The 21,489-nt window shown below is 49.9% G+C and overlaps 1 protein-coding gene across 2 annotated transcripts; it reads right to left on the bottom strand.

The window, feature by feature from the left end:
- Positions 1–10,669: 10,669 nt before the first annotated feature.
- ISCU (iron-sulfur cluster assembly enzyme) lies at positions 10,670–18,915 on the bottom strand. 2 transcript variants are annotated; one of them, XM_051972971.1, is made up of 6 exons: positions 18,184–18,280; positions 16,627–16,867; positions 14,799–14,912; positions 14,202–14,312; positions 13,166–13,244; positions 10,670–11,266 (listed from the first exon to the last, which is right to left on the bottom strand). In XM_051972971.1, exons 2-6 carry the CDS (start codon positions 16,732–16,734, stop codon positions 11,175–11,177), a joined length of 504 nt encoding a protein of 167 aa, XP_051828931.1. In that variant the 5' UTR covers positions 16,735–16,867; positions 18,184–18,280; the 3' UTR covers positions 10,670–11,174. The 2 variants fall into 2 exon arrangements, with proteins under 2 accessions (XP_051828931.1, XP_051828930.1); XM_051972970.1 differs by lacking the exon at positions 16,627–16,867 and having other exon boundaries at positions 18,184–18,915.
- Between the last annotated feature and the right edge of the window lie 2,574 nt (positions 18,916–21,489).

Genomic DNA, 21,489 nt, shown 5'->3' with positions numbered 1-21,489 from the left:
GCTGTTCCCTGGCCCCGATGACATCAGCCAAGAGCCTCAATGGTGTCTGGTCCTCTGGGGGGGAAAAGTGGCTGCCGAGAGGGGCCGAGAGCTTGGGCCCTCTTGGGTGGTCCCATGGAATCGTCATCTGTTTGGAGGGGAGAGTGAGAGGGGATCTGGGCCAGAGCCAGGCAGAGCTCAGCCACCACAGGTGTGGAAACCCAAACACTCATGAAATTTCCTTCCTTTCTTGTCAGAAACGGAGACAAAGTAGAGAAAACATTGGAGTCAGAAGTGAGAGGTCTGCCTCTCGACTCTGCCATGAAATCCCTGTGTGGCCATGGCTCGGTTGCTGTCCGGGGATGAATTATGAGACAGCGCAGGAGTCAGGAGCCCCTAAGATCTGGTGCCATCCCAGCATTCATTTTTGTAAGATTTTGCATTTCAGATTGTTCTCCCTCCTTTCCTCACCTTCCCCCTCCCCAAGACAGCAAGTAATCTGATATAGATTAAATAGATGCATTTCTTTTAAACATTTTTCCATATTTGGAAGACCCCAACTTCTAAGTTGAAAGGAAGGCTCTTGCTTCTCATTTCTTACAGTCCAATAACGAATGCTCCATTATATTTTTCAATAGGATTTATCCAGGCCTTTCCCCCGATCAGTGGGGACCCGTATTGTTGTCACTTCTTGCTATGTTAGAAAGCAAGCAGTGCTGGGGAAACTGGGGGATGGGGTGGGCCGTTCATCTTCTGAAGGGGTGGCTGGACAAGTCAGTCCTTGTGCCTCCTCCGCTGCAGTCTCCTTGTCCGCCAAATGGAGGTGATTGTCCTGGCCCAGCTAACAACAGAGCCGTGAGGCTCGCTGACCTTGTGGCCGGACGGGAAAGATGCTGAGACATCATCTGGATGTAGGATCTTTTAGAGATCTGGCCCTCTCTGAACACACACACACACAAACACACACACTACACATACTCATACTCACACATACACACAAACACACACACTACACATACTCACACTCACACACAAACACACACTCACACACATAAACACACACACACATACATATACACTCACACAGAAACACACACACATACTCACACACACAAATACACACACTATACATACTCACGCTCACACACACACAAACACACACTACACATATACTCACACACACATACACACAAACACACACACTACACATACTCACACTCACACACACTCACACACATACACACAAACACACACACTACACATACACTCACACACACATACACATAAACACACACACACATACTCACACTCACACACAAACACGCACACTACACACACACACACACACACACACACACACACACACACACCCCGCAGGCATATAGTGTTTATATACCCATATATAGTATATATACACATCACACAATGTGTATGTATACATATATGTTATATATACATATCAAGCTCAATTACATGCTGCATTATAATAGGTGATTTAAAAATAACAATATGTGTGAGTATATGTGTACATGTATTGTAATGGTATATACATATAACATACATATTATGTGTGTAAGTGTATATGATAGATTGCAAGAGATCTATAAATGTAACACGTGTGTATATATACAGGCATTATATGATATATTGTGATATATTACATATGAATCTAAAATCTATGTGAGTATATGTGCACATGCATTATATGAGCTGCTGTAATATATTAAATACAAACATAACATATACACATATGTATACACACATGTATTTGTGGTGTGATAGATATATACATGTAACACATAATGTGTATGTGCATATATTATGATGCATTATAATAGACATTAAATACAAATACAACATGCATGTGTGTATACATGCATGACATGGTATGTTGTAACATAACAATACATATCACAACATGTAGATACAAATATAACATGCGTGTGCATGTATGTCTGTTGTTATGTGATGTTATATATTAAATAGAAATGCAATGTCAGCATAGCTATTATATGCTGACATGTTACATATAAGCATAATTTACATGTCATATTTGTGTGCTCATCATAAATACAGGACGGCTTGGGGAGGAGGCCCTGATGGTGGGAAAGGGCTCAGGATGTAGGAGCTGATGCTAGGAAAGGAAAATGAGAGATTCTAAGGAGACGATAAGAAAGAAGGGCTTTCCGGGCAGAAGGGACGGCTGTAGCAAAGGTGTGGCGACAGTAGATGGAAGGCTGTGTGGGAAGAACAGCGAGAACACCATTTTGCTGAATCGAGTACAGGAAGGAGAACAATGTTCAATAAAGACGGAAAGTTAGGAAGGGTCCAGGTTGTGAAGGCTTTCAGTGCCCAAAAGAAGGCTGGATCCTGCTGAGATTACAAAGTGGAAGAGTAATGGTGCCCCAGACACCGCTAGAAAGTTTGAAAGAGAGATAGTTTGGGGGTAGAAAGAAAATGAACTGTGTTTTGAGTTTTTTTTTAAAGGATGATCTCAAAGGTCTCTTCTAGCTCTAAATCCTATAATCCTATAATCATAAAAGAATTCTTAATGAAGTGCCTGGGGTTTAACCTAATTGTTGAAAGAGAGATTCAAAAGATAAGAAATTTGGAATGAAATGGAAAGCACAGGGTAGTAGATATGTAACTAGGGTAGGACAATTGGAGCTTTGTCCTAGGGTAATAAATTTACAAGGTGCTGACAGTATTTAGTCTTTTAGCCTCAAAGAAACTACAGGGCTAAACCTAGAGTTAGCACAAATAATTAGTCAAAACAGGAAGCTATCAAATTGTGGGCTGTGGCCTTCTTCTCTTATACTCCAGCTCAACTTTTCCTGGAAACAGTTTGAGATACTTTCCCCAAGTGCAAAAATTCCTAATTACAATGCTGAAGGATAGAATTAATGGTGAGGTTTAAGTGAAGGCCTTTAAGGTAAGTCAATGACTGGCTGTTTACAAGGCAGATTTACTCTATCTTCCTCCATATCTAACAGTCAGAGGGCCCAGGGAAGTGGTTTGGGCCCACAGCCAGCACCAGTGATTCAGTTGGTGTTTTCCTGTTTGTTTCTGCAAGGCTCATAGTTGTGATCAGAGCTGAGAGGAGACTTAGAATAGGGGATGTCAGGGCTGGGAGGAGACTTAGAACAGGGGATGTCAAAGCTGGGAGGAAACTTAGAACAGGGAATGTCAAAGCTGGGAGGAAACTTAGAATAGGGGATGTCAGGGCTGGGAGAGGTCTTAGAACAGGGGATGTCAGAGCTGGGAGGAGACTTAGAATAGGGGATGTCAGGGCTGGGTGGAAACTTAGAACAAGGCAGATCAGGGCTGGGAGAGGTCTTAGAACAGGGGATACAGGAGATGTCCCAGCTCTGAAGGGTTTCAGGACATAGAATGTGAACATAGAGATGGAAAGGAACTCAAGTTTTTAATATTAGAGCTGGGAGGATTCTTAGAACTAGAAAGTGAGATCTGGACAAATCTTTCAAAAACACTTAGTCCAGAGATTCTTAAGTCAATGAATTTGTTTGTTTGACTTTTTTTCCTTTATTTATTTTTCAATAGTATCTTATTTTTCTAAATACATGCAAAGATAGTTTTCCATATTCATCTTTGCAAAACCTTGTGTTACAAATTTTTCTCCCTTCCTCCCCCACTGGGGCCCTCAGAGCCAAGGCAGCAAGCATGAATTTTAAAAATGTTAAAAACCATTTTGATAAAGTTTTTCAAAATAGTCAGTTTCCTTTGTAATCCCATGTATTTTTTATGCATTTAAGAACAATTCAGAGAAGGGGTAAAGGGATCCATGACATAGAAAGTCTAAAGAATGCTGGTTCTAAATGTCTCTATTGGGCCCGTATCCCAAAGAAATCATAAAAATGGGAAAAGGAGCCACATGTACAGAAATGTTTATAGCAGCGCTTTTTGCAGTGGTAAGGAACCGGAAACGGAGTGGACGCCCATCATTTGGGGAATGGCTGAATAAGTTATGGTGTATGAATGTTATGGGATATTATAGTTCTATAAAAAACGATCTCAGAATGATTTCAGAAAGGCCTGGAGAGACTGACAGGAGCTGATGCCGAGGGAAAGGAGCAGGACCAGGAGATCATTATACACGGCAACAACAGAACTATACGTTGATCAATTCTGATGGACGTGGCTCCTGTCAACAATGATGTGATTTAGACTAATTCCAATTGACTTGGAATGGAGAGAGCCGTCTGCACCCAGAGAGAGACTGTGGGAACTGAGGGTGGATCAAAGCACAGCATTTTTACTCTTTTTGTTGTTTATTTGTTTGCTTGTTTTTTCTTTTTTTTCTTTTTCATGTTTTTTTTTTCCTTCTTTTGATCTGATTTTCTTGGGCAACATATGGAAATATGTTTAGAAGAATTGGAGATATTTAACCTATAGTGGATTACTGTCTATAGGAGCAGGGAAGGAGGGAGAAAAACTTGGAATATGAGGTTTTGCAAACATGAATATTAAAGGCTATCTTTGCATGTATTTGGAAAAAATAAAAAGCCATTAAAAAAAAAAAAAAAAAGAATCCTTGTTCTGTATCACCTCCTTAAGGTGATGGGGATGGGGAGGACTGAGTCCCGGCGAAGGGAAGTGACCTGGCCAAGATCCCAGGGCCCCCCTGCATCCCGTGTTCTAGACTCGGGCCCTCTCTCCCCACATAGGAGCGTCTAACCTCTCCACATCTGCCGAGAGGGGAGACAATGAGCCGTCAGGCTCTGCTCTGTCAGCAGAGTTCCCTGTGACTGCTGGAGCTATGCTGACTATTTCCTGTTTTAATCCCGGGAGAGACATGCTGGAAACGACCAGTTGTGCCTTATTTTTGTTCCAGTCGCCGCCCGCTGACACAACCTGACTGGGTTAAGGGCGCTGGGCACAGGCGGGCGAGGGGAGGTTCTCGGGGATGGGGAGCCGGCGGGGGCTGGGCAAGTGGACGTGGAATTGTTCCTGGGGGTGTGGGGGGGAGGGCTGGTTGCTAGGCTGAACAAACAAGTGTGACTCACCCGTTGGCTCAGGGACCCGCGGCCCTGGGCCAAGTGGCCAGATCAGCAGAGTGCGGCTTTGCCCTCACCCCGTGCCCGACTCCCAGCCCGGCGGCCCCACTTTCCCCTCCCGTGCCCGCTGCCCATCACCCCCGGGAGACTCCTGCTGCGGCTCCCAGGACTGTGACTCCCGGGAGTCCTTCATCGGGGGCTGATGGAGCTTAGATCTGAGAAAAGAAATTAGAGTTTTCTGTGCACTCTCTTCTAACTGAAACCGAGCATTTTCTTCATGTAAAAACATGATTCTGAGAAAGGCCTTCCAGACTGACTGCCCAAGGGGCCCGGGACACAGACAGGTTATGGGCCCCACAGATCCGTCTCTCCTGGGATTAAAGAAGGGTCCAAGAGGCCGTGGGTCCAGGCCTGGCTCCCGTGGCTTCGGAGTCCATAAGAGGATCACAGAACAAGAGCCAGGACTGTGGGGACACAGAGTCTAGCACCCCAACCTTGTGGGTAAGGAAGCTCAGAAAGAATCGAGCCGTCCAGGGTGACCGAGTCACCATCCGAACCTGGGACCTCCGAGCCGGGATGCCTGTTCTGTGACGTCACTTCCCTATTCCGGGCCTATTTCCATCTCTGTAAGATGGAGGAGGGGTTGGAGCAGATAATGTCTAGGTTCCACTTCATTTCAGACTCCTATGATTTGTTTTTTGGACTTTTTAAAAAATATTTTTCCTCAGTCTCTTTCCCTGTAAAACCCAGGTCATGGTTTGTGTATTATCCATCCTGCAGAACCAAGGAGAGAAAGTAGGAGAAATTGTTTTGTAAAGTCCAAAGTCACACACTCACAGCTGGGGGCCACATGTATCAAACATATGAATGGATGCCGAGGGCCCGAATTCGAATCCTACCTTTGCCGTGTCTACCCATGTGACCTGCAACGATTCATTTCCTCTCTCTGGGCTCCAGTTTCCCCATCTGTAAAGTGAGGGCTTGGACCAGTTGGATTAAGGCCCCTTCTATCTCAAACCCAAGTCCAACATCTTAATAATAACAATTACATTAATTTATTGCATTGGCCAATTAATGACATCGATTAATATACTCGACCATATTGATTAATGCAATTCATTACATCAATATAATTGATAGTTTTTGATAATCTACAATTGACTATATTAATTTTGTTTAACTAATTATATTAAAATAATTAACTAAATGCAGTTAATTACATGAAATAGTCTATTAGTTTTTATCGTTTAACATATTCACTTTACAGAGCAGAACAAGCAGGAAGGAGCTTTGTTTGAGGTTGGAAGCAGAACCCAGCTCTCTTGCTCCTTTCCCCTGTGACTTATTGCTCATTCTCCCTCCCTCTGGCCAGACTCGGTGAAATAAACCCTCGGCAGCTCTAGCTGAAACTCCTGACCATTTCAGGAAGACTTATTTTTTCCTAAGGAATCTTGGAAACTTTTACCATCCAAAGGAGTAAATCTCCACGGGTGGAATTTCGGGCCCTGTGTGAGGCAGCAGGAAGATCTTGGGGGAGAGAGGCTATCAAGGAGACAATATTTATAAAGTCTTAGACAGTGCCTGGAATACAGTAGACACTTAATAAATGTACGTTCCTTTTCTTGGGGGAGAAAGGCTATCAAGGAGACAATATTTATAAAGTCTTAGTGCCTGGAATACAGTAGACACTTAATAAATGTACGTTCCTTTTCTTGGGGGAGAAAGGCTATCAAGGAGACAATATTTATAAAGTCTTAGACAGTGCCTGGAATACAGTAGACACTTAATAAATGTACGTTCCTTTTCTTGGGGGAGAGAGGCTATCAAGAAGACAATATTTATAAAGTCTTAGACAGTGCCTGGAATACAGTAGACACTTAATAAATGTACGTTCCTTTTCTTGGGGGAGAGAGGCTATCAAAGAGACAATATTTATAGTCTTAGGCCACTGTCTAATACAGTGGAATACAGTAGGCACTTAATAAATGTACGTTCCTTTTCTTCTTCCTTTTAATCACCATGTATGGGATGGCCATGCTATAGATATGTGATGATGTCCCATTTTCCCCACACACAAACTGAGAAGGGGAGGACCTTTCTTTGTTGGATCACAGCAGTCCAGCTGTGTGTCTTGGGCAGGGTCCAGATGAAAACCAGGTTTCCCCATCCCCCAGCTAGCAAGCTTTAAGGGCAGGATCTGAATCCAGATCTCCTCCTTCCAAGTTTGAGCCGTGACTCTGGGAGTGGAGAGACGGGGCTGAATCTGGTTTCCTCCTCGGTGAAAGCAGGGGGTGGGTCCAGATGGCTTCTGGGCTCTTAGAAGGCCCTGAAGTGCTGCTCTTGGCTGATTTATGGGTCTGGCTCCCTTTCCCTTTTCTCCTTGCCTGGAAAAGCGAAGCATGACCCATTCTCCCACCTCCCTCCAGCTTCCCTGCCTTCTGTCAACAGGGTCAGGAGGTATCTCAGAGTTTGTACCAAGCATCGGGGCCCCTTGGGAGGGACTAATCATCGCCTTAGCCAGGATCTGACGCTGAGGGCTATCGAAATGGGAGGGGGGCTCGGGGAAGGGGGGAGACTCTGACCCAGAGGCCAGGCACAAACTTAGCACCGGAGGCTCTCTCGGCCCGACCCAGAAAAGCAGGATTCTCCTCCCTCTTCCCCAGAGCCTGACCCTGAGCCCACGGGAAGGGATATGATGCTAACCCTTCCAGAGCATTTATTAATGGCACTGTGCCCGGATCTGCACCCCCAGCCCCATAACAGTCACTCCTAGAGCCGAGTGGGAAGGGATTGTTGCAAAGGCCTTATTTTTCACCGAGAGCAAGCGCTCTCCCTCATGGGACATCTGACCTCATCTCCGAAGCGTTGGAAATCCAAACAGCTCATAGTCCGCAGAGATTTCCTAGCCGAGGAAAAATGTGAATTCCAGACTGATGTCACAGTTGGACACGGAGTGAGCTCCAGAGAAGGCCCTTTGACGTTCCAGAGCCCTGGAAGGAGGCCCTCGGCCTGACCCAAACCCGAAAGGACTTCTCACTAAAACAGGGGTCAGCCTCAGCTCGCTGGCCGGCTGGCGATGGGGCGCCGGGCGCCTCCCGAGACGGTCTGTATTCCTTTGGGACAGCTCCGATGATCAGGGGGATTTTCCTGGTGTGATATTTTGACCTCACAATGAGTTGAACTTTTATAATTTCAAAAAATAAGGATCAACTATTTACTACGTGCAAGGAAGCTTGGGTAGAAGAAAGCGTCGGAAGACATGAGGTCTCCTGGTTACATAGATGCAGCTGATTCCAAACTCTCCAGTATTCCAAGAGAAGGAGGGTTATCTTTATTGGTAGAAAATGTCTATGGAACCTTCCTCAGGGAGATCATCACATACATAAATAAATCCCTTCCCAAACCCTGTCTGTTATCGACATTAATAATAATATTAGCAGATTTGGGCCTTGAATCTCAAATCAGCTGGTTCTAAACCCAGCATTCTTTCAAGGGCAGCAAGTGTGAGCCTTTGGCACACCACCTTAAAACGAAGAGTCCTACCGGACCTAGGTCTCCCTTAGCAAGCCAAGTCTCAATTTCAAGGCTGCCTGGGGATAAATGTCCTTGATAGACGGATGCCCCCAAGTGGCCAAACAGAATGCTGCTGAGCACGAGTCCCCAGAAACTTGGGATGACCTCCCCACAGTCCCATCCTGGCCCACCATGTTTGGCCTGGGTAACCCTTGGTAGGTCCTCGATTAAATGGGGTAAAAACTCCATTTTGGAAGCAAATCTGAAGCTACTGGGGGGCTGGACTGCATGTCCCCCTTATAGTCTCCCTGGGGTCTTAGAGTCTTTAAGGGGGATGCCTGAACCTTCTTCCTGAAAATAAATGCTCCACATGGCATAACTCGAACAGATTCTGAAAAAATCAGGAAAATACCAGGAATTTTTTTTTAATGCTTGTTCAAACTGTTTTTCTAAAATGGAACTAATTTATTTCCTCTTTTGTTAATCAGGGCAATCTGTAATTTTTTAAAGTATTACTTCATTTCATTTACATTATCAGATTTGTTGACATATAGTTGGGCAAACGAACTCCTAATTATTGCTCTAATTTCTTCATTGGTGGAAAGTTTTCCTTTTTCATTTTTATTTTCTTTCCTTTTTCTGATCAAATTAACTAAAGGTTTATCTATTTTGTTGGTTTTTCCACATAAAACCAACTCAATTTTATTAATTCAAGTTTTCTTACTCAGCTTTATTAATCTCCCCTTTTATTTTCATAATGTCAAATTTGATATTTAATTGGGGGTTTGTAATTTGTTCTTTTTCTAACTTTTTTAGTTGCATGCCCAATTCATTGATCTTCTCTTTATTTTATGCAAGTAAGCATCTAAAGATATAAAATTTCCCTTAAGAACTGCTTTAGCTGCATCCCATAAATTTTGGTATTGTCTCATTATCATTCTCTTGGATGAAATTATCGATTGTGTCTGATTTGTTGTTTCACCCACTCATTCTTTAGTTTCCAATTAATTTTTGTTCTATTTTCCCTTAGGTTCTTATTGCATCCTGATCTGAAAAAAAAAAAAATGCATTGACTATTTCTGCCTTTGATTTTGTGTTTATGCCCAGTTTTTGTGTAGTTTCCAAGTATTGCCACGAAAAAAGTAAATTACTGCCTTCAATTTTCTGCAAAGGTCTATCATATCTAATTTTTCTAGAATTCGATTTACCTCAACTTATTTTGTGGCTCGATTTATCTAATTCTGAGAGCGCAAGGTTGAGATCTCCCACTATTACAGTTTTGCTGTCTATTTCTTCTTGCATTTCTCAATTTCTCCGCTAGGAATTTGGATGCTACACCACTTGGTGCATATGTTTAGTATTGATATTGCTTCATTATCTATGGTACCCTTTAGTAGGATGTAGTTTCCTTATCTCGTTTAATGAGATCAATTTTTGTTTTTGCTTGATCCCCGATCAGGATGGCTACCCCTGTTTTTTTGACTTCACCTGAAGCATGGTATTTTCTGTTCCAGCCTTTTACCTTTACTCTTATCACCCTGCTTTAAATGTATTTCTTCTAAACAACAAATTCCCAAAGAAAGAACACTGGGAAACGAATGTGAACTATCTGCATTTTTGTTTTTCTTCCCGGATTATTTATACCTTCTGAATCCAATTCTCCCTACGCAACAAGAGAACTGTTCGGTTCTGCAAACATATATTGTATCTAGGATATACTGCAACATATCCAACATATAAAGGACTGCTTGCCATCTAGGGGAGGGGGTGGAGGGAGGGAGGGGAAAAAAAAATTGGAACAGAAATGAGTGTCAATATAATGTAATTATTAAATAAAAAATTAAAAAAAAAAATAAACAACAAATTGTAGGATTCTGCCAGGTAAATGTAGGGGGAAGAGGGAACACACCATGCCTTTGTGAGGCCTTCAGCCTCTGGAGCAAGGTGTTGGGAGTTCTGAAATAGTCCTATCTCCAAAGGGTGCGCACTGAGAAAAACAAATCAATCCTGTTGTGTCTTCCTCTTTGTAATAGGAACCAAGCACCTATGAAGTGCCTTCTGTGTGCGTGCTAGGAAGCGGACTGCCTAGAACCGCCCACTGAATGCAGGCCTTTGAGGGGACAGCGAGTGATCCACAAGACAAGAGCCGACTGAGGCAAACGGATTCTTATAGTTTTATTATGCTTTTTATATATATAATGTGCATAGATGTATATAGATAGATCTGTTTTATGTACAATAATGGTTCTTTCCAACATTTATACCAAGGCAATCCATAGCAATAACTTTTTTCCCCAACCCACTCAGGTGAATTAAGTGCTAAATCAGTCATCCCCTTCAGATGAAAGCCATTTGGGGTTTTTCCAGTATTTGTCAAGGTAACACAGATCACGCAATTCACAACATCCAGTTTCATCAGGCCTTGAGGCGGGTGATGGTACAGAAGCAAGCCCAGGGACAGAGAGCACAAGGTGTGCACATCACAGGGATGAATCAGTGCTGCTAGAATAGGAGGACATTGTGTGTGATTACCACATAGCGCTTTTATTGGGGTACAAGAGCTTCCTAAGCTCTATGGTGAGATCGACTGCACTGGAAGGGGAGCCTGGACGGCCCAGCCAGCCTGCAGGCTGCAGCGGGAGTGGGGAGCGCGGGGTGGGGGGGCAATCACTTCTTCTCCTCGGGTTCCTCTTTATTTGGAGTGCCCTGCTTCAGTTTGTAGTCCGCCAGGGCAGCCTTGATTGCATCTTCAGCAAGCACTAGGAAAGAAGAAAGAAGGGGAGAAGAAAAGGATGGGGGAAGAAGGGAGGGAGTAAGGAAAGAAGAAAGGAGGGAAGGAAGGAGAAAGGAAGGAAGTGAGAAATGGAGGAACAAAGGAGGGAGGGAGGGAAGAAAGAAGGAAGGAAAGAAAGGAGGAAGAAGGAAGGAAGGATGGGAGAAAGGAAGGAAGGGAGAAAGGAAGGAAGGGAGGAAGGAAGGAAGGAAGGAAGGGAGAAAGGAAGGGAGAAAGGAAGGAAGGAAGGAAGGAAGGGAGAAAGGAAGGGAGAAAGGAAGGGAGAAAGGGAGAAAGGAAGGAAGGAAGGAAGGAATGAAGGAATGGAGAAAGGAAGGAAGGAAGGAACGGAGAAAGGAAGGAAGGAAGGAAGGAAGGAAAGAAGGAAAGGAAGGGAGAAAGGGAGGAAGGGAGAAAGGGAGGAAGGAGAAAGGAAGGAAGGAAGGAAGGAAGGGAGAAAGGAAGGAAGAGAGGAAGGAAAGGAGGAAAGGAGGGAAGGAGGCAGGGAGGGAGGGAGGGAGGAAGGAAAGAAGGAAGGAAGGGAGGGAGGGAGGGAGATGAAGGGAGGGAGGGAGATGAAGGCTGACATTTTGAAACTATCAGAAAGGGCAAACTGTCTTAAAACTGGAGTAGGGATCCTAAATGGCAGCTGGTGTGATGCAGCAGCCAGCAAAGAGGTGCCAGCAGCTTCATCAGCACTGAGTTGGCCCCATCTGAGTTCGTGGTCTCAGTTTTTTGACAAAAGTCTGCATCAGTTTTGTCCAATCCCCACCCGTCCCACCCCTGGCCACTGGCCCAGCTCTGAGGCCTCCATTCCCTGTTGTGATGATGTTCAGGGCCCACCTCATTCATTGGTTCATCCAACAAACATTTAGGAAGAGGCACCTTGCTTTGGTCCCCTGGTCAGTTGGGACCAATCTACATCATTTTTATTTAATATTTTGACATTCCCGGTTTATTCTGGGTAACATTTCTGTCACATCTGCAAAGGACACAGAGTAGGGGGCAGGGGAAGCTTATATACAAGATCCCCCAAAACTGACAAGTTGAAACTAACGGATAAAATGTAATGAGAAGGATGTCACATCATAAACCGAGAGCCATTTCACAAACTCACAGGGGAACACAGTGGCCAGATAACTTGACTGAAGATGATCTAGGGGTTTTTAGGGTCTGGAGTTTGGCCTAAGACCCCTGGGCCACGGCAGCCCCTCAAGGGACCACAATCTTAGGCCTCCCTGAGCAGCAGGGCCCAAACCTGGGTTCAATCCCCATTCTCCACAAGCCGGAGGGCATTTAGCCGAGGAGAGCCAGAGCAGGAGCTTTAGCCTGCAGGAGAGAAGCTGTGGGAGGGACCCCGGCTTTCCCACATGGGGAAGAAGGGAGAGAGCTGGAAGCTCTGAGTTCGAATTCTTGCTCTGCCTCCTTACCTTAAGAGCTCACTTCCTTTTCCATAAAGGAGGGGGCTGGACTCATGGCCTCTGAGAGCCCTCGGAGAGGGTCTGGACTTGGGAGAGCTCGCCCAGCCATGGCTCCCCAGGAAGGACCTCTGAGCCCTCCTGCCCTCCCCGCTCAGGCTCCTCACTTCCCAGGCAGACAACCAGCCTCCCCGCAGAGCAGACCCCTACTCCATTAACCCCATGGCTCCCTACTGCCTCCAGGCTCAAACACAAACTCGACTTGACATTCAAAGCCTCCTCCTTCCCTCTGCCTCAGAAGGAAGGCTGGGATCTCCCCAGGCCACGAGCGCTGCTGGGAACCGGGCCCTGGAGGCATTTTGGCCGCCTGCTCCCCCCCCCCCCCCCCCCCCGCCCAGTTCTGGGACCGCCCGAGGCCCCCTCCCCCCTCAGGCGGACCAGGCCCTCTCTGCCGGGCCCTGACTTACTGGAGCAGTGCAGCTTCACCGGGGGCAGGCACAGCTCCTTGGCAATGTCCGTGTTCTTGATGGTTAAGGCCTCTTCCACCTGAGAGTTGAGAGTGAAGAACCCGAGCGTCAGAGCACAGAGGAGGGGGAGGAGCCCCCTTCCCTTTTTAATCCTTCATTGCCCCCTCCTCGCACTGTTTCCGAGGCTCTGCTTAGTGCCTGGAACGCACCGAGCCGGGACAGTCCCCGATAAGCAGGCCCTTGATGCTCTCAGTGAGCAAAGCCTTGCTGGTCCCCAAGTCCAAGGGCAGGAGCGGGGAAGGAGATGAATGAGGCTAGAGACCGTGTGGGGGGACGCTGATCCCCCAAAGAAACGAGAACCGCTGCCCTTGGCCTCTGTGCCCGTCTCTCGGTGACCCCACGTGAGTCTTCCTGGCACAGACACCGGCGGGCGCGGCCGTTCCCTTCTCTGCTCATTTTCTGGTTGAGGAAACCTAGGCAGGCAGGGTGAGGGTGAGGTGACTTGCCCAGCTAGGGAGTGTCTGAGGCTGGGTCTGAGCTCGGGGAGCCCGGTCCTGCTGACTCCAGGCCCGGTGCTCTGGGGACATGGCGCCGCCCCCTCGGGCCCGACAGCGGCCTGAGAGCCAGAGCGAGGAAGGCCAGACTCCTCCCCCGATGTCCCAGCGGCTGACTTTCCCACCCTCCTCTGCTGCCTCTCCCCTGGAGCCTTTATTAAGCACCTACTACATGTACGTGTCAGGCACTGTGTGTACAGCCAGGTCGGACCCTGCCCTGGGGGGCTCATGAGGAAGGGATCCTGGCCGCCCCCGCCAGGGCTGCGACATCTCGGGCTGCCCCTCGCCTCTGAGAGGACCCAAAGGCTTCTGCCCGACCCTGGGGCCTGAGCCCTGAGGGGACGCTGCCTGCTGGCCGGTATGGGCGGGACACTAAACCCAAGTGAGAGAGACCTCCCCCAGCCTCCGCCGTCCCCCAAAAGCTCCTTCCAGAGCGGCGGGGGGAGGGGCTCAGCGCGGGCAGCGGTCCCTGTCTTCCTTACCGTTTTCCCTTTAACCCACTCGGTGGCCAGGGAGCTCGAAGCGATGGCCGAGCCACAGCCAAACGTCTTGAACCGGGCATCCACAATCTTCCCTTTCTCATCCACTTGGATCTAGAAAAGTAGCAGCGGCCGGTGTCCCTGGGGGGCCTGGGGTTCCAGGGCCTCTCTGGGCCCCCATCGGGTGCTTCTGCTCCATCTTGGGCATTCCAAGTCCCCGCCTGTCCACCCCGGCCCCCAGCCCCTCCCCGGCCCAGCCCCCAGCCCCTCCCCGGCCCGTCTCCTCAGTGCCAGGGGCTGGGATGCTTCGCTCTGGGACTGGGTTCAGACTAGGGCTTTTGCTTGTGCCCTGGAACCTGTCCCAAGTTCTCTGCCAAGCCATTTCTGGGCTCCCAGATAAGCGGGCTCCTCCCACCATGACGGGGCAGTTGTTGACCTGAGTAACTCACAAACAGCCCGGGGGGAGCCACCCCCAGGCCTCCCGCCCCTCGCCTCGGGAGGTCACCAGCTACAGGGGCCGTCCCAGCCCGGGGAGCCCGGGCTCCCCCACGACGGCCACATTAGAATCGGTTCAGACAAAAACATTCACCCCGCTCTCACCTGTAACTTCATGACGTCCCCACAGGCCGGCGCCCCCACCAGCCCGGTGCCCACATTTTTGGATGACTTGTCCAGGGACCCTACGTTTCTGGGGTTCTCGTAGTGGTCGACCACCTGAAACGAGAGAATTGTAACATCAGCAGCGATTCCCTCCCGGGAGCAGGGGGCGCAGGCCTCCAGGAGATGCTCTGCCTGTCACCCCGGGCTGCGGCACGAAGCCGTTCCCCCGCCTCCAAACTCGCGGCGGCTTCTTGCTTCTGGCTGCGCCAGGGCTGCTGTGGGCTAGTCCCTCCAGCCGCTCCCCGGGGCACAGAGACCGGGGCACAGAGACCGGGGCGACTCGCCCGCCTGCAGCAGGGTCCGGTTCATGGTCACCATGGGGACAGGGACTGGAAATTCCACTTGGCTGACTGAGGGAGCTCTCACGGGAGGAACCGCCCTCCCAAGGCGGGCTGGAGTCCCGCTCGGATAGAACTGGGCCTGGGCCACAACTTTGGAGAGTCTCCACTGCACTGTACTTCCTTTTGTTCCGCAGGCCCGAGCGGATGCGCGTGAGCCTGGGATGCTCTGACCCAAAGCACCGAGAGGCGGCACCGGAGAGTCCTCCGAGGGGCAGGGCGGGCTGGCCACTCAGCAGGGCCTCTAGTGGCGAGCTTAGGGTCACAGGGGATCAGGACCACGCTGGGGACCGGGGTCCCCTCATGTAGAAAGAGGAGCCGCCGCTGTCTCAGCTGCTTCAGACCAGAAGCTCAAAGTTGGCCCGAGGCCGGTCCCAACCCACAGCCAAAGTGGGGGCCGCGATGGCTGCGAGGGGGGTACACAAGGTACACCCCCCGAATGCAGTAACGGGAGCCCCCCAACAAGGCCGGGTCCCGGCCCCACTGCCCGCTGTGCCTGTGAGCAGGGCCCTGTGAGGACACCCTGGGAAGCCCTGAGACCCACGGGGAGAATCGTTTCTTCCCCAGGTGTCTGTCACTCACTTTAGAGCAATTCCCCCCACGAGAGCTGGAAAGACCTCCGGCTGTTCCCTAGGGCAAAGCCTGAGAACACGGGCCTGGCCCGTCTGGCAGCTCTTCCCAGGGAGGAGATCCCTAAGCAGGCGCTAAAGATGGAGCGTACTCGAGCCCCCCGCCCAGCCTGCACAGGGCCCTTCCCCGGGCAGACTCCTGTGTCGGAGCATGAGGACGCTCCCTTGTCTAGCAGACTCTGGCTGCTGAACCAGCTCCAGGCCAACCACGGCTGCCTCGGGGGTGGGGAGTGAATCCCCGGGAAAACCCAGTCTCATTACAGACTCCCCACGTGTTCGGAGGCAGGAGAGGAGGCGGAACCTCCTGAAAAACCTCCGGGCCTTGTCTGGACTCGGCCGTGACACAACCAGCACGGCCAGGGAGCGGACGCCCGGGCTCGGATGTGGAATCAGCCACAGTGCGGCCACACGGCAGAAGGAGCGGACACCCAGTAGGTCGGATGTTCCCGGGAGGGTCAAACGAGATCAGGGTGGCCAAAAACTTCGCCACCTCAACGTGTTCTATTAATGCTCGCTATGCTAGAAAAGACCACAGGGGTCCCCTGGGCCCACCTCCAGATATCTGACTGGGAAAAACCAAAGGACTTCAAGGCAGGGCCTGGAGAGGAACAGCTCCTCTGATGCAGAACTTTTCCGGTTTTACCGACAGTCTCCACAAGGGAGTCGGCCCGCGGATTAGGTGGGTTTAGGATCAGGATGAGGTGGCTGGCCCTTCCCGCCCGGGGCCATCACTGAGCACCGGGGGTTATAATTTGCCCCCTGTTCTCCTGGCTTCTCCCCAGCCCCCCCGCACCAACATACCAGAGACAGGTGGACCTGAAATGGAAGGATGAGGTGGGGGTGAGGAGATCCAGGCTGACAGCAAGTCCCCTTCCCAGGGTGAGCCTCGGGTTCCTGGCAGTCTGACATCCCCTTCAGCAGCCCTCATCACCCGCTGCTTCAGAGCTCTTTGCTTTAAGACCAAAGCAGCTCATTGAGAGGCAGTCCTGACTCGTCTAGACCAGCAGGGAACTTAGGGATGATCTGCTCAGAATCCTTCCTGCTGGTAGAGTAGAAAGGAGCCCGAGATTTGGGTCAAATCCCAGCTCTAAGTCAAGGGCTGTGTGACCTCTGGGTCTCGGGACTCTCCACTGACTCCACCCTGAGCCAATTCCTGTTTCTGGACATCAGGCTTCTGATGTGTAAATGGGGACAATCCGGAGACTGCTGACCTCACACAGAGCGCTTTATAAGAAAGCTGGACAACTCTTGGTGGCCAGGCGGAAAGGCTGGAGAAGGGGCCTCTGCCGGGAGGTCAGCCTCGCTAAGTGCAAGTCGGCATTTATTAAGCACCTCGGGTGTGCCAGGCACCGAACACACAGACTGGTTATCATTCAAGCATGAAGGGATTGCCCCTGCACCGAGAAAAGCAGGGCCCGCGGGGAAACCCCGGAAATCCTCCCTACTGTTCCACGTGTATGATCCCGGCCCTCCAATAAGGCACTAACGCTTTCTGATCTCACTGTGGGAGGGGCCGAGTCCAGCTCGGACATTTACCAGCGGCCTCAGTTTCCTTCTGCGCACAGGCGGCAGGTGTAACCCACAGGCGGGGAGCCCCCAAGTTCCAGGGTCACTCCTGACATTTCCCGGCCGGAGCCGAAGGGGTGCGCAATGGTGGCGTGATTGGCTTTGAGGCCGGGGCGGGGCAGATGGAGGCCCCTGAAGGTGCCCAGGGTCCCGAGATCGGCACCAAGGCCCTACGGAACCTACCACGACCACCGTGCGCAGGGGCCGGATCCGCCGCGCACGCCCACACGGATGGAACTGGACGCTCCGGGGTCAGCAGGAAGCGACTTTTCTGCCTAATCCCTTCCGTGTTGGAAAAGCTACTTTCTTAAAGTTATGCTAACTGGGCTCACGACTGCTAACTGAATATTGTAACTGTGCTGCGGCGAACCCCGAGGCGCCCACACAGCAAGCACCCTGGGGTGTTAAGGGCCCCCGCCTCGCCGAGGTTGCTTCCTTTTCTGAACCTGTTTCCCCAACTGTCACAAGAATGGTCACTCTCCTACTGCGGTGACCACTTTCCTTCTCTCTAGCAGTCAGTCCTTTTTTCAGGTCGCTGTCCCCTGTTTAACTATGTGCCGGGCACACAGTAGGTGCTTATTAAATGCTTTTTATCCCGACCTGCTCTGGCGGCGCCCTTGGAGATTGGGGGAGATGCTCAGCGGCCACACGGACACCGCCGGGCGCGCATGCGCACGCCGGGGAGGGGGAGGGGGCGCGCAGGCGCAGAGGGGTGCGCCGCTTCTAACTAACGGCGTCATCCCAGTCTCCAACGTCCCCGCTTTCCCGGCCCAGGCGCGCCGCGGCCCCTACCTTCTTATGGTACAGGCGGGCCGGAGCCGAGAGCTCCCGGAGGGGCGGCCGACGAGTACGTAGGCACACCACCGAGGCCGCTCGCCTCAACCCTGCCAATCCAGCCTTCGCCGCCGCTGCTGCCATGTTGTGTCTGAATGCTGAGCCGCTGAGGAGGCGGGGCCGCGGCCGACAGTCTGGGGGGCGGAGCTCTGAGCTAGGGAACGGGGTCGAAGGGACTGTGCCCAAATCGGGCGGGTAGTGCCGAAGGCGAAGGGGTGGAGAAAGTGAGGGGGCGGGACCCAGTTCGACTGGACTCTAGAAAGTGAGGGGGCGGGGCCCTAGCAGGTGGGGGTGGGGTCTACCAGGCGAGGGCGGGGCGGAACTGGCGGGGGCGGGGCCGAGCTGGGATTGAGCGAGGCGAAGAGAAAGGGGAGGAGGGAGGAAACGCGAGGAACAACGGGGCGGAGGGAGGGGGAAGGGAAGGAGAAAGAGGGCTCAGAGGTGGGGCCTAAGCCGGAGGGGAAAGCTGGGCGGCCGCTGGGCCGAGGGAGAAAGGGGAGGAGGAGGGGGAGGGATGGGGGAGTGGAGGGGGAGGGGCGGGGTAATTGGGAGGGGAGCCCTCGCGGCCGCGCTTTGCCCAGCTCTCTTCACGTGACTGCACCCTAGCGGCGGACCTTCCGGGTTTTGTCTCTCGCGTGGCCACGCCCCCTGTCTCCACGGGGACAGTCGGGAGTGGAGTCTGGGAGTCTGGGCGCCTGGGCAGCCACCCCCTGGGGCGGGAGGAGAGAAAAGCAGCGACTTGCGCAAGGAACAAGGCCGGAGAAGCTGATCTCCGCCACGTGGTCCCTGCTGGGGGTTACGTGACACATGACAAACGGTCACTTCCGGCTCTGCGTGTGTGAGAGGACCTATTTATGCAGCCACCTGGCCTCCCGGGTAGTAAATGTTTACAGAATAGGGACTTTAGGAGGCGAGGAAACTGAGACCGGGGGCGGGCTTCCTCCCGGGGCACCAGTCGAGGGGTCCCGATTTTGAGGCTGCCCGATTCAGGGCAAGTCGCCAACCTCCGTGTCCTTTCCTCATCTTTAAAATAAGGATACTAGGACCCCTTCGCAGGGGGATGGTGAGGGATAAGAGGAGTTAGCTGTTACAAAACTTTGCAACCTGAAAGCGCTTTAAATGCTATTATTACTAACCGGGGGGCCGTGGATGTGGATGGGAAGGTCAGGTACATGTTATCTCCACTAGCTTGTAACAGGTAATCTCGGAAACCTGCATCGAGGGGTCCGAGTTACCTGAGGCCCTCTGTAAGCATGTAGTGCCCGTGCTGTACAGGCCCGTGCTGGGAAATCAAGACAAGAGCTTACATTCTATATGGGGGAAAACCAAGGGGCACAAGCTGTAATGCCAGCGGCCTTATTTTAGGGCGACAGCTCTCGGACTCCAGCCCCGGGTCCCTTGCTTAAAGCCCATGTTCTTTGGGCCATATCCCACGCAGCACTGATTTTACAGAGAAGGCCAATGAGGCTCCCAGAGTGGGGACCTTGGTTTCTCATAGGAATTCCAGCTGGGGCAAACCCCACAGGCCCCGTGACAGACCAGCCTGTCTTTGTGCTGTCACAAGGACCCTGCTACCTCATGACCAGAAGGCCTCCCACCGAGCAAAGCACTTTTTGGGCTGCAGCAGATTACAATGAAAATCTGTTACATTGAGAGGATTTGTGGACCATTATAATGGTGATAACTCAGATTTCTACAGGACTCCAATATTTGCAGAATGCTTATCTCTACCATTGAGATCTCTATGAGATGGGTCATTTATCATCTTGTGTATTTTGGTGAATACCCTTTTCATGAGACCTGCTCTCCCAACAACAGATTCATCACTTGACCTTTTCACAATTTGTGTTCTCTTGTGACCACCCAGGTCACAGTGAGTTTCTGAAGGCCTAAGATGGCCCTTTTTGTAACAGGGCTTCCCTTTCTGGATATTTCATTCATTAGGAGCAAAACTGTGGGAATGAGAAGCAAAGTCTATGTGGATGAACAGTGGTATCGATATTTGCAACCCAAGGACTGCTGGTCCTTGCCCTGCATCTGATCTCTCATGTGCCGTCTCCTTCCTTAAATGTGAGCTCTTCAACAACAGCAGCTACTTTTTCATTCAGGGAGCAGCACAGTACTTGGCATATAAGGCACGCTTCATAAAGCTTGTACTAGTTTACCTATGCAGGTGGAATGTAAACTCTCGAACTCATTCATTCAAATGATTTGATTTTAAATTTCCTTTAAATTATAACCATCCATAGGTTTTATTGATAATTGTTTTTTAAGAATTATCACTGAGGCAGTTAAGTGGTGCAGTGGATAGAGCACCAGCCCTGAAGTCAGGAGGACCTCAGTTCAAATCCGGCCTCAAACACTTAACATTTCCTTAACCCCAATTGCCTCGGGGGAAAAAAATTATCAGATGTCTCTCTGTGCTCTATGAACCTATGGCATAGATAGCTTCCTGGTTTGGACTAAGGAGATGTGGACAAGAGGCTTTCCCCATTAGTGCTCTGAGGGAAGATACTATAGTTTGCTTTGGCACAATATCTGGCACATGTTTAATTAGCCTTTTAAATATTCTCATATTTTCATCTCATATATTATTCATCATATTTTCATCTAGCTGTCTTATCTATTCATCTGTTTCTCAAGCTCATCTATATCTACATATCTCATCTTCCATTGATCCATCTATCCATCTTTTGTCTATATTTATCTCGTCTCCCCTATCTACCTATCTTATCTATCCATCCATCTATCTCACCTATCATCTCTATATCCCATTTATCTCATCTATCCATACCCCCTAATGTCTCTGTTTCTTCATCCATCCTTCCTTCCCTCTCTTCCTTTCCCTTTCTTTCCACGGCCACTATCTTGATTCAAGCCCTTTTGCCCAGGAATGTTCCTTTTGCCTCAAAGCTCAAGCTCTGAGGCTCAGCACTGCTATCACCTCCACAAAGAAGCTTCCCCCCACTTGATCAGGTGTTTTCTCTCTTTCCTCAAATTACCTTGTATAATGATTGATATAAAGAGTGATACTATAAGTAAATTAGGAGAGCAAGATAATTTACTTGTATTTTTGGAGAAGGGAGGAATTTATGACCAAGAAATAGAGAACATTATGAAATGCAAAATTGACGATTTTGATTAAAGTTTTTGCACAAACGAAACTAATGCAGCCAAGATTAAAAGGGAAGCAGAAAGCTGAGAAACAATTCTTAGAGCCAGTGTTTCTCATAAAGGCTTCACTAAAACATATGGAGAACTGGG

Source organism: Antechinus flavipes, chromosome 1, assembly GCF_016432865.1.
Source record: "Antechinus flavipes isolate AdamAnt ecotype Samford, QLD, Australia chromosome 1, AdamAnt_v2, whole genome shotgun sequence".
NCBI lineage: Eukaryota > Metazoa > Chordata > Mammalia > Dasyuromorphia > Dasyuridae > Antechinus > Antechinus flavipes.
This window is presented reverse-complemented; position numbering and strand designations above follow the sequence as displayed.

What these genes read in the sequence shown, in the direction of transcription:
- ISCU (XM_051972970.1), bottom strand. Translation starts at nt 18,309, where the DNA reads ATGGCAGCAGCGGCGGCGAAGGCTGGATTGGCAGGGTTGAGGCGAGCG. An exon ending in GGGACGTCATGAAGTTACAG is followed by an intron (nt 14,313 to 14,798) that starts GTGAGAGCGGGG and finishes CTACTTTTCTAG; the next exon opens with ATCCAAGTGGATGAGAAAGG. An exon ending in GGTGAAGCTGCACTGCTCCA is followed by an intron (nt 11,267 to 13,165) that starts GTAAGTCAGGGC and finishes CTTCTTTCCTAG; the next exon opens with TGCTTGCTGAAGATGCAATC.